This window comes from Salmo salar, chromosome ssa01 (genome assembly GCF_905237065.1).
Source record: "Salmo salar chromosome ssa01, Ssal_v3.1, whole genome shotgun sequence".
Lineage (NCBI taxonomy): Eukaryota > Metazoa > Chordata > Actinopteri > Salmoniformes > Salmonidae > Salmo > Salmo salar.
In genome coordinates, this window is record NC_059442.1 from 8,550,143 (window position 1) to 8,564,347 (window position 14,205).

At 41.2% G+C, this 14,205-nt stretch overlaps 1 protein-coding gene across 1 annotated transcript in view; it reads right to left on the reverse strand.

Annotated features, from left to right (window-relative positions):
* Positions 1-523: 523 nt before the first annotated feature.
* Positions 524-14,205, reverse strand: part of LOC106607199 (synaptosomal-associated protein 25-B) — a 71,352-nt gene continuing 57,670 nt past the window's right edge. Inside the window, exons 5-8 of the mRNA XM_045712837.1 lie at positions 5,293-5,410; positions 2,070-2,189; positions 1,818-1,962; positions 524-1,654 (exon numbers count right to left, since the gene is read on the reverse strand). Coding sequence (XP_045568793.1) covers positions 1,592-1,654; positions 1,818-1,962; positions 2,070-2,189; positions 5,293-5,410 — 446 coding nt within the window. The 3' untranslated portion in view covers positions 524-1,591. The remainder of the gene's footprint in view (positions 1,655-1,817; positions 1,963-2,069; positions 2,190-5,292; positions 5,411-14,205) is intronic.

Here is a 14,205-nt window from a genome sequence, read left to right on the forward strand (position 1 = left end):
CTCCGCCCATCTCCAGGTCTGTCTGAGAGGGGGAGGGTTTAGATACTCTGCCCCTGACAACGAGTTGATATGGTATAGTTGGTTTGAGCATGGTGCTGCTAAACCCTAGGTTTGTGGGTTCAATTCCCCACATGGAACATGTGTGCTCAGGTACACTGACTGTGTGTATTGACTTTAGATATTACCATTGGTGTACTGCTGCTCATCTTGGTCAATGATAATGCAAAGTAACGTTGCATTGAAGGCGTGAGCCTGGCTGAAAAAGGAGGTGCGTCACTGGTTATGTTACCAGCGCAGTTGCACATTGTCCAAATGGGAGTGTCTGGGAGGAAGATGACAATGTTTTAGGATAAGGGAGTTCTGACTTGTATGTTTGTTTTACTTTCGTTTAGCATCAAAACAACAACATTAACTACAGAGCACCAGTGTCTCACATGGACAACACTGTCACACCACTGACACATGGAAGAAACAGAATGTAGTGGAGCATTGTCCTGCTCATGTAAAGCAATAGTAGTCGTGGTATCTGAGTAATGATGTAAATACAGTTTATATAAAAGAAGATGAGCAAGACGGAAACAGAGAACTGCACAGGTGAGTTAAAGCCATCAAAGAAGCACTATATACTTTAGGAGGAGAGACAGAATGGGGGGTAGAGGAACAACTAGGAAGAGAGACAGAATGGGAAGTAGAGGAACAACTAGGAAGAGAGACATAATGGGGGGTAGAGGAACAACTTTAGGAACAGAGAATGGGGGGTAGAGGAACAACTTTAGGAACAGAGAATAGGGTAGAGGAACAACTAGGAAGAGAGACATAATGGGGGGTAGAGGAACAACTTTAGGAACAGAGAATGGGGGTAGAGGAACAACTTTAGGAACAGACAGAATGGGGGGTAGAGGAACAACTTTAGGAACAGAGAATAGGGTAGAGGAACAACTAGGAAGAGAGACATAATGGGGGGTAGAGGAACAACTAGGAAGAGAGACATAATTGGGGGTAGAGGAACAACTTTAGGAACAGACAGAATGGGGAGTAGAGGAACAACTAGGAAGAGAGACATAATGGGGGGTAGAGGAACAACTAGGAAGAGAGACATAATGGGGGGTAGAGGAACAACTTTAGGAACAGACAGAATGGGGAGTAGAGGAACAACTTTAGGAACAGAGAATAGGGTAGAGGAACAACTAGGAAGAGAGACATAATGGGGGGTAGAGGAACAACTTTAGGAACAGAGAATGGGGAGTAGAGGAACAACTAGGAAGAGAGACTTAATGGGGGGTAGAGGAACAACTTTAGGAACAGACAGAATGGGGAGTAGAGGAACAACTTTAGGAACAGACAGAATGGGGATTAGAGGAACAACTTTAGGAATAGAGACAGAGGAACAACTTTAGGAACAGAGACAGAATGGGGGGTAGAAGATGAGATGATTAACCAGGACTATCATTTTAATAAAAGACAAAGATAGACGACGACAGAACAACATTTTACAACAGGAAGAAGAGAAGGAGGGGGGGTCTGAGAAAGTACCATGATAAAAGCATGTTTGTGGGGGGGGGGGGTGTTGAAAGCATGTTGTCACTGCAGCTTAGCCCAACATCTTTGTGGCACGCTGGTTGGCTTCGTCAATCCTGGTCTTGTTGGAATCAGCCTGAGGAGAGAGACAGAGAGAGAGTTGGGATGATGTGAAATTATATAAGCAATATCAATCAAGATCAAGACTAAGTGCAAGTAGACTGTCAACTCAGCGCATGGCTGACCATCTTTGACACTGAAAATGTATTGATTGTTATCGTTATGATCGGGGACAGCACCTTGTCCATGATCCTGTCGATCTGCCGGTTCTGGGTGTCGATCTCGTTGCCCATGTCCAGGGCCATGTGACGCAGGTTACCGATGATCCCGCCCACCTGCTCCAGGTTCTCATCCATCTCATTCTCCCGGGCGTCATCTGTTACCCTGGAAACGCACATTAGATAGTCCATAAAACTGTCGGTAGATTTCGGCGTGGCAGAGAGAAGGAGTCCATATGCACACGTGCACCCACAAACACACCAACTCCTCACCTGCGGATGAACCCCCCACTGATGGCCATCTGTTCACGTTCGTCCACCACACGGGCCCCTGGCTGACTGTTCACCACTCCATCCTGGTTGGCCCCCCACGCCTGGCCTCCCCCCTTTATCCTGCAGGGACACATACCACTCAGTGTGTGTGTGTGGAAACTTTCGTTTGATGTAATAGATCCATTATACGACACAAGTAATGTGCAGTGACAGCAAGGCAGCACACCAACACAGCATGCCAATGGTAGATATCTATCTATCTAAGGTTCATATATATGTTATACAGTATATGTTAGATCTATTAATCAATAATTGAACCAAGTACTGATCAGTTCAGTTGTATTTACTGTCTTGTCTATGTGGTTGATAGAAAGGGGTCCTTTATAGACGTGCAGATAGAAGAGACAGACACAAACACACACTAACAGGACATAAAGGAGACAACACAGACAGACAGACAGACAGACAGACAGACAGACAAGACAGACAGAGATGCCAATGGACAGACAGGGAGACAGGAGGACAGACACGCAGTAATGAGTAAGGACACAATTATACTGAGTGCAAAAAAAACATTAAGAACACCTGCTCTTTCCATGATATAGACTGACCAGGTGAATCCAGGTGAAAGCTATGATCCCTTATTGATGTCACTTATTATATCTACTTCAATCAGTGTAGATGAAGGGGAGGAGACAGGTTAAAGAAGGATTTTTAAGCCTTGAGACAATTGAGACGTGGATTGTGTATGTGTGCCATTCAGAGGGTGAATGGGCAAGACAAAGGATTTAAGTGCTTTTGAACGGGATATGGTAGTAGGTGCCTGTCGCACCGGTTTGAGTGTGTCAAGAACTGCAACGCTGCTGGGTTTTTCCATGCTCAACAGTTTCCTGTGTGTTTCAAGAATGGTCCACCACCCAAAGGACATCCAGCCAACTTGACACAACTGTGGGAAGCATTGGAGTCAACACGGGCCAGCATCCCTGTGGAACGCTTTCGACACCTTGTAGAGTCCATACCCCCGACGTATTGAGGCTGTTCTGAGGACAAAAGGGGGTGCAACTCGATATTAGAAAGGTGTTCTTAATGTTTGGTATACTCAGCATAGACAGACAGTGAGACAGGAGGAAATCTTTAAATGTAAAGTTCAAGTTAGGTGCACAAATCTCAAAACAGACATTTTGACTGTTAGTTTGATTACAGTTTTTCCTCAAAACATGTACAAGCAATTTTGGGATCTGTGTTGAAACATATCTAGTTTAAAGACTCTCGCTCCCTTCGGACTCATTGTGGAATTAGATCTGAAGCCATTTCCTGTGATTATTGTGTTTTTGCTATCCATTGTAACTGATATTGTGTTTGTAGGCCTATATGTTGTAGCCTAATTGAATCTATGATCGTATGTTATCCATTCATGCTTTTTTTATATGTACTATTGATGTTTGTAAACCGATTAACGAAATCATGAAGCAGCCAGCCATGATTACAAACACCTGCTTGTGTCCTTCGAAACCCTATTTAAAACCTATATAAAACCTATATAAAATCTATATAACCCCTTCATAAAACCCTATAAAAAACCTATATAAAATCTATATAAACCCTATATAAAATCTTTATAAACCCTATATAAACCCTATATAAAATCTATATAACCCCTTCATAAAACCCTATAAAAAACCTATATAAAATCTATATAAACCCTATATAAAATCTATATAAACCCTATATAAAATCTTTATAAACCCTATATAAAACCCTATATAAAATCTTTATAAAACCCTATATAAAACCCTATATAAAACCCTATATAAACCCTATATAAACCCTATATAAAATCTTTATAAACCCTATATAAACCCTATATAAAACCCTATATAAACCCTATATAAAACCTATATAAACCCTATATAAAACCCTATATAAACCCTATATAAAATCTTTATAAACCCTATATAAACCCTATATAAAATCTATATAAAACCCTATATAAACCCTATATAAACCCTATATAAAACCCTATATAAACCCTATATAAAACCTATATAAACCCTATATAAAACCCTATATAAACCCTATATAAAACCCTATATAAACCCTATATAAAACCCTATATAAACCCTATATAAACCTATATAAAACCTATATAAACCCTATATAAAACCTATATAAACCCTATATAAAATCTTTATAAAACCCTATATAAACCCTATATAAACCCTATATAAAACCTATATAAAACCCTATATAAACCCTATATAAAACCTATATAAACCCTATATAAACCTATATAAACCCTATACAAAACCTATATAAAATCTTTATAAAACCCTATATAAACCCTATATAAAACCCTATATAAAACCCTATATAAACCCTATATAAAATCTTTATAAAACCTATATAAAACCCTATATAAACCCTATATAAAACCTATATAAACCGTGTTTTCTTTCTGTATCTACAGCAGAACAGCAATGATAAAATGCTCAAATACATCTACACAACTTCTGAATTTCTTTTTGCCTTTGTACCTGACTTGCATATCTTAGACCACCTTTTGTAAACTTTAAATAAAAATGTAATCAGTTAATACAGATTTAACTTAAGTGTTTTGTTCACCGAATATCAACACATTTTTTTTCATCACAAGAGAACTGTGCAATTGTGTTCACTTTTTCCAGTAATCAGTAAACTACTGAATACACTGTGACCTGGATACCTGCTGAAAGAAAAACTCAGGTTGTGTGTGTGTGTGTGTGTGTGTGTGTGTGTGTGTGTGTGTGTGTGTGTGTGTGTGTGTGTGTGTGTGTGTGTGTGTGTGTGTGTCTGCCATGCATAAGCAGTATGTTTGTGCATATGTACAAACAACAGCAGTAATCAGGTCACGCTAAATCGTACTGTAGGCCTACTGCCTCATGTTGTCATGTTGTAGCATTATGTAACATGCTGATACAAGTATGCCATGTATGACTGTGATCATTTGAAGGAGAAGGTACAGTGGATTAGCCCAGCATGCATCTCTCTCTCTCTAAGTGCAAGAGGAAACAGCATAGAAGGCCTTGGGTAAGGTGTGAAGTTGACAGGCCATAGTGTTGTACTGGTCACCATGCACTCTACTTTAGGCATTAAAGCAGGCAAGTGGACAGGCAGGCAGACAAACAGACAGGTAGACAAGCAGACAGGCGGCAGGCAGGCAGGTAGGTAGGCAGGCTGCACCTACTTGTTACAGGGACACGAACAAAGACCACAGAGAGACCCTAGATTGTTCAAATTCTTTTCTGCATCCTTCATGTCCTTATTGATCTGGTCCATCCCCTCCTCGATCCGCTCCAGTTGCTCTGATTGTCAACACAAGTCATTTATCCCCACAGAGAACGAGGGCACGTGACAGAGAACGGGGGAGTAGGAGAGAGAGGGAGAACAAAGGAGAAGAGACAAAAAGAGACTGTGACAAAAGAGACAAGAGACATTGGACAGCACTACCAACCCAACACAGGCTAGATTCCAGGACTTGTCACCACGGTACCTACCTATGGACATAATTGGCCAAAGCATTGCCTAGTCAGGTAGCCTAGTGGTTAGAGCGTTGGGCCAGTAACCGAAAGGTTGCTGGATTGAATCCCTGAGTTGACAAGGTAAAAATCTGTCATTCTGCCACTGAACAAGGCAGTTAACCCACTGTTCTTAGGCTGCCATTGTAAATAATAATTTGTTTTTAACTGACTTGCCTGGTTAAATAAAGGTTCAATTTAAAAATATCTATATATTTCTCGGCCTCCTTCAAGTCTTGATGAACCTTGTTCATGCCATCTTCAAACAAATCCAGTTGTTCTGGTAACGACAAAGGAAATGAGAGCAGTGAAAGGAATCGGATTGGCTCTTGTGATGATTGAGGTCTAAGTTACAGCCTATCAAACACAACCATAATGCAATGCCTTATGGAGCCACAGTGACACACTCACAGCCAGTGCAGTGAGAGAGAGAAATTGTGACAGATATACAATGAAGAACACATAAAGGCTGGATCCCAATACAAAATAACCTCCCTTATTGGGCACACCTTCTGCTAGGGCCTAGGGAAGGGAGCACACTATGTTGAAAATACCTGTTCTTATTTAAACATACTTTTGTATTGGAAACCAGCCAGTGGTGATAGAGAGAGAGAGGGAGAGAGAGAGAGAGAGAGAGGTGATAGACAGAGAGAAACACGATGAGAGTGAAGGAGGACTGTAGATGAAGTAAACAAGTGTTGTGAAGCAGTGGATAAGGTGAAAAGCATTATGGGACATTTAGTAACATGCAAGCAGAATGTTTGAATGTAAGTTGGGTAGAAACAGTGATGACAGTCCATTCATCCCAAGAGGTTGCCCTAAACCACTGAAACAGGGTCAGATATTGGTTCATTCCCTAAATGGTGAGTTGGGTTAGTATTGCGAATACTCTGATCCTAGACCTGTAGTTACGGTCATTCTCTACCTGGAGTGGGTCCAGGGAGAAGGGAGTGGTCTGGAGCATAGGTAAGGGTAAGGGAATTCATGGCCGTGGTGGCTTGCTTGTTGATGTGTAAACATTTGTAAAATCCCTGGGTTGTGGCGAAACAACTCACTATATTTGTAGACATATACACTCGTCTCTGGTCACGGCTAGCCACTGTACAGTGTTGTTATCCTCACTGACCTCTCTGTTGCCCCTGACAACACTACCCCCACAGATAATTAGCCTCCCCAGGTAATCCCAGGGAACACGAGGGATTGGAGAAGAGGTGGAACGTGACAGAGAGAGAGAGCAAGAGAGAAATCTTATCATCATAGCTCAGTTGGGTGACTCTGTCTCTGCTTACAGCATGCCTTTTACACACTGAATATGGTGTAATTGCAGACCAGAATTCAGGGCGTTTCTTTATGTGGGTGTTCCCAGATATCAGGAAATGCCCATTGATACCTGCCATTGGTCAGTTCCAGTGTTATGAGACTGAGGGTTGCTCGACACAGAGGATTTGTTCACATAGCAGGTTAGGATAATGAACGTGGCAGGTTAGGAGACTGAGGTTAAGGTTAGGAAAAGGGTTAGGGTTAGGCTTAGCTACAATGCTACATTTGTCAGCAACTGTTGTCCCCGATGTGAAAGAAACTGTCATGGACCAATGGAGAGCACCAATGGGTGTAACGTGACATCAGAAAGCACCCCTAATTGCGGTCTGCAATTACACACTTCTCTACACAATCAGAGCGTGGAAGACTGCCCTTGACTGACCAATGGGAACACTTGGATTAACAGTAATGTAGCCAATCAGATCACTTCTGAAGTCACTCCACGACTGCTGTTTCCAAGGAGCTCTGACACCTGGTTCTAGACTCTCTGAAGGTGGAATCTCTCCAACACTGACACCTGGTTCTAGACTCTCTGGAGGTGGAATCTCTCCAACACTGACACCTGGTTCTAGACTCTCTGGAGGTGGAATCTCTCCAACACTGACACCTGGTTCTAGACTCTCTGGAGGTGGAATCTCTCCAACACTGACACCTGGTTCTAGACTCTCTGGAGGTGGAATATCTTCAACACTGATACCTGGTTCTAGACTCTCTGGAGGTGGAATATCTCCAACACTGACACCTGGTTCTAGACTCTCTGGAGGTGGAATCTCTCCAACACTGACACCTGGTTCTAGACTCTCTGGAGGTGGAATCTCTCCAACACTGACACCTGGTTCTAGACTCTCTGGAGGTGGAATCTCTCCAACACTGACACCTGGTTCTAGACTCTCTGGAGGTGGAATATCTTCAACACTGATACCTGGTTCTAGACTCTCTGGAGGTGGAATATCTTCAACACTGATACCTGGTTCTAGACTCTCTGGAGGTGGAATATCTCCAACATTGATACCTGGTTCTAGACTCTCTGGAGGTGGAATATCTCCAACACTGATTCCTGGTTCTAGACTCTCTGGAGGTGGAATATCTCCAACACTGATTCCTGGTTCTAGACTCTCTGGAGGTGGAATATCTCCAATACTGATTCCTGGTTCTAGACTCTCTGGAGTTGGAATATCTCCAACACTGATTCCTGGTTCTAGACTCTCTGGAGGTGGAATATCTCCAATACTGATTCCTGGTTCTAGACTCTCTGGAGGTGGAATATCTCCAACTCCGATTCCTGGTTCTAGACTCTCTGGAGGTGGAATATCTCCAACACTGATTCCTGGTTCTAGACTCTCTGGAGGTGGAATATCTCCAATACTGATTCCTGGTTCTAGACTCTCTGGAGGTGGAATATCTCCAACATTGATTCCTGGTTCTAGACTCTCTGGAGGTGGAATATCTCCACACTGATACCTGGTTCTAGACTCTCTGGTTCTAGACTCTCTGGAGGTGGAATATCTCTAACACTGATTCCTGGTTCTAGACTCTCTGGAGGTGGAATATCTTCAACACTGATACCTGGTTCTAGACTCTCTGGAGGTGGAATATCTCCAACATTGATACCTGGTTCTAGACTCTCTGGTTCTAGACTCTCTGGAGGTGGAATATCTCCAACACTGATTCCTGGTTCTAGACTCTCTGGAGGTGGAATATCTCCAACACTGATTCCTGGTTCTAGACTCTCTGGAGGTGGAATATCTCCAATACTGATTCCTGGTTCTAGACTCTCTGGAGTTGGAATATCTCCAACACTGATTCCTGGTTCTAGACTCTCTGGAGGTGGAATATCTCCAATACTGATTCCTGGTTCTAGACTCTCTGGAGGTGGAATATCTCCAACTCCGATTCCTGGTTCTAGACTCTCTGGAGGTGGAATATCTCCAACACTGATTCCTGGTTCTAGACTCTCTGGAGGTGGAATATCTCCAATACTGATTCCTGGTTCTAGACTCTCTGGAGGTGGAATATCTCCAACATTGATTCCTGGTTCTAGACTCTCTGGAGGTGGAATATCTCCACACTGATACCTGGTTCTAGACTCTCTGGTTCTAGACTCTCTGGAGGTGGAATATCTCTAACACTGATTCCTGGTTCTAGACTCTCTGGAGGTGGAATATCTCTAACACTGATTCCTGGTTCTAGACTCTCTGGAGGTGGAATTCTCCAATACTGATTCCTGGTTCTAGACTCTCTGGAGGTGGAATATCTCCAACACTGATTCCTGGTTCTAGACTCTCTGGAGGTGGAATATCTCCAATACTGATTCCTGGTTCTAGACTCTCTGGAGGTGGAATATCTCCAACACTGATTCCTGGTTCTAGACTCTCTGGAGGTGGAATATCTCCAACACTGATTCCTGGTTCTAGACTCTCTGGAGGTGGAATATCTCCAACACTGATACCTGGTTCTAGACTCTCTGGTTCTAGACTCTGGAGGTGGAATATCTCCAACACTGATTCCTGGTTCTAGACTCTCTGGAGGTGGAATATCTCCAACACTGATTCCTGGTTCTAGACTCTCTGGAGGTGGAATATCTCCAATAATGATTCCTGGTTCTAGACTCTCTGGAGGTGGAATATCTCCAACACTGATTCCTGGTTCTAGACTCTCTGGAGGTGGAATATCTCCAATACTGATTCCTGGTTCTAGACTCTCTGGAGGGGAAATATCTCCAACACTGATTCCTGGTTCTAGACTCTCTGGAGGTGGAATATCTCCAACACTGATTCCTGGTTCTAGACTCTCTGGAGGTGGAATATCTCCAACACTGATTCCTGGTTCTAGACTCTCTGGAGGTGGAATATCTCCAACACTGATTCCTGGTTCTAGACTCTCTGGAGGTGGAATATCTCCAACACTGATACCTGGTTCTAGACTCTCTGGTTCTAGACTCTCCAACATTTTACAACCAGAGGAGACTGAATGAATGTGCGTGTATAAGATCAGATATCATGTAACTACTGTTTGCGCATATATTCTTGTTAAATGACAATGTAAAGCCAGGGAATCGAAGAGGAGACATCAGTATGTGAGTAAGTGAGCAGCCATTTTGTCTCCCTGCTTCAGCTAATCAGGCATTTAATTACACAGAGACTAACACTCTCATGCATTACCACAAGACACATACATGACTGATCACCCCCCAGTAGCTGTGTGTGTGTTGGTGTGTGTGTTGGGGTGTGTGCGTGTGCATGTGTGTGTTAGTGAGTATGTGCCTGTTGTGGTGGAGGAGGGTTTTGGTGGACTGATGTTCAAGTAGACAAAACTTGTAGAGCGTTTTTTTGGATGGTCAATAATCTCAGTATTATTTTGATTGGCTGAACCAAGAAGCCGAGAAAGACAACATCCTCATGTCTCGCCAGCGTTCTGACGAAGCCACAGCGAAGCTCCTTGTCATGTTGGCGAGATTGGAGACCACACCATGTTGTTAGTTAAATTCACTGTAATATCAGCCGACCCGTGACCACACCAAGCGTTAGCCACATTCACTGTAATCTCAGCCGACCCGTGCAAATGGACGTTCCTCTGGTCCTTCCTTCGAGGTCCTGGTGGATGGGGCTGTGGTGCATTGTGGTGGAGGGAGGGGCAGGGGTCATTTGAATCTGGGAATTGATTGCTCTGTGGCGGTGGTGGCGGTTGCAGCGAGCAGGAAGTCAGCATCATTACTCAGGAAGCCAGAGGGAAAGGCTCTATGTTCCTCTGACAGGCCTAATAGGTCCCTTCGTCACGTGTGGAACAGAGCCGGGGGGGAAGGGGGGGGGGACAGGAAGACCATCCTATAGAGCTGAACCACAAATGAAACCTCTGCCGTGATGGAACTTGGGAGGAAGCAAAGCACTGAATCTTGCGGATAGAAATGCCACCGATAGAGCGGATATGATCGCTTGATCTACATGAAAGAGGCATAATACATTTCTGTTGAAATTTCCGTTGAGTCCAATTGAATGCAGGAGTGGATGTGAATGCTTTATATCTGCTTATTTCTACACCTCACTGACATAATTCTATAGATCACTGACATTATTCTATAGATCACTGACATTATTCTATACCTCACTGACATTATTCTATAGATCACTGACATTATTCTCTAGATCACTGACATTATTCTATACCTCACTGACATAATTCTATAGATCACTGACATTATTCTATAGATCACTGACATTATTCTATACCTCACTGACATTATTCTATAGATCACTGACATTATTCTATAGATCACTGACATTATTCTATACCTCACTGACATTATTCTATACCTCACGGACATTATTCTATACCTCACTGACATTATTCTATAGCTCACTGACATTATTCTACACCTCACTGACATTATTCTATACTTCACTGACATTATTCTATTGCTCACTGACATTATTCTATAGATCACTGACATTATTCTATACCTCACTGACATTATTCTATAGCTCACTGACATTATTCTATTGCTCACTGACATTATTCTATAAATCACTGACATTATTCTATACCTCACTGACATTATTCTATAGATCACTGACATTATTCTATACCTCACTGACATTATTCTATAGATCACTGACATTATTCTATACCTAACTGACATTATTCTATAGCTCACTGACATTATTCTATCGCTCACTGACATTATTCTATTGCTCACTGAAATGATTCTATTGCTCACTGACATTATTCTATACCTCACTGACATTATTCTATAGCTCACTGACATTATTCTATAGATCACTGACATTATTCTATACCTCAATTACATTATTCTATAGATCACTGACATTATTCTATTGCTCACTGAAATTATTCTATACCTCACTGACATTATTCTATAGCTCACTGACATTATTCTACAGCTCACTGACATTATTCTATACCTCAATTACATTATTCTATAGATCACTGACATCATTCTATTGGTCACTGACATTATTTTACAGCTCACTGACATTATTCTATAGATCACTGACATTATTCTATACCTCACTGACATTATTCTATTGCTCACTGACATTATTCTACAGATCACTGACATTATTCTATACCTCACTGACATTATTATATACTTCACTGACATTATTCTATACCTCACTGACATTATTCTATAGATCACTGACATTATTCTATTGCTCACTGACATTATTCTATAGCTCACTGACATTATTCTATACCTCACTGACATTATTCTATAGATCACTGACATTATTATATTGCTCACTGACATTATTCTATAGCTCACTGACATTATTGTATTGCTCACTGACATTATTCTATAGCTCACGGACATTATTCTATAGCTCACTGACATTATTCTATACCTCACTGACATTATTCTATAGCTCACTGACATTATTCTATAGCTCACTGACATTATTATATAGCTCACTGACATTATTCTATACCTCAATTACATTATTCTATACCTCACTGACATTATTCTACACCTCACTGACATTATTCTATACCTCACTGACATTATTCTATAGATCACTGACATTATTCTACACCTCACTGACATTATTCTATACCTCACTGACATTATTCTATAGATCACTGACATTATTCTATACCTCACTGACATTATTCTATAGCTCACCTACATTATTCTATACCTCACTGACATTATTCTATAGCTCACTGACATTATTCTATAGCTCACTGACATTATTCTATACCTCACTGACATTATTCTATAGATCACTGACATTATTATATTGCTCACTGACATTATTCTATACCTCACTGACATTATTCTATAGATCACTGACATTATTATATTGCTCACTGACATTATTCTATACCTCACTGACATTATTCTATACCTCACTGACATTATTCTATACCTCACTGACATTATTCTATAGCTCACCTACATTATTCTATACCTCACTGACATTATTCTATACCTCACTGACATTATTCTATAGTTCACTGACATTATTCTATACCTCACTGACATTCTATACCTCACTGACATTCTATACCTCACTGACATTATTGTATAGCACATAAACATTATTCTACACCTCACTGACATTATTCTATACCTCACTGACATTTTACTATACCTCACTGACATTTTACTATACCTCACTGACATTTTTCTATAGCTACCTGACATTATTCTATTGCTCACTGACATTATTCTATACCTCACTGACATTCTATAGCTCACTGACATTATTCTATACCTCACTGACATTATTCTATACCTCACTGACATTATTCTATTGCTCACTGACATTATTCTATAGCTCACTGACATTATTCTATATCTCACTGACATTATTCTATACCTCAGTGACATTATTCAGGGGTCTATTTCTACACCTCACTGACATTATTCTATACCTCACTGACATTATTCTATACCTCACTGACATTATTCTATAGCTCACTGACATTATTCTATAGATCACTGACATTATTATATTGCTCACTGACATCATTCTACAGCTCACTGACATTATTCTATACCTCAATTACATTATTCTATAGCTCACTGACATTATTCTATACCTCACTGACATTATTCTATACCTCACTGACATTATTCTATACCTCACTGCCATTATTCTGTACCTCACTCACATTATTCTATACCTCACTGACATTATTCAGGAGTCTATTTCTACATCTCACTGACATTATTCTATACCTCACTGACATTATTCTATACCTCACTCACATTATTCTATACCTCACTGACATTATTCTATAGCTCACTGACATTATTCTATACCTCACTGACATTATTCTATACCTCACTGACATTATTCTATACCTCACTGACATTATTCTATAGATCACTGACATTATTCTATACCTCACTGACATTATTCTATACCTCACTGACATTCAGTGGTCTGATGCTTCTCCGGGACTGTCTTTCTCACTACCATGACACCATGTGATGTCCATTCAACTGAGGAGGTCTAATGAAGAACTGATGTCCATTCAACTGAGGAGGTCTATCAAGTTGAACTTCTAAGTTTGCTGCATATTCTGAATGGCAGCTACTGAGGTCTGTTTCTGGTTAGGCTGCTTCTCCTGGCTAACCAACCTGTATAATCAAGCTGCATCTCCTGGCTAACCAACCAGTACTATCAAGCTGCTTCTCCTGGCTAACCAACCAGTACTATCAAGCTGCTTCTCCTGGCTAACTAACCAGTACCATCAAGCTGCTACTCCTGGCTAACCAACCAGTACTATCAAGCTGC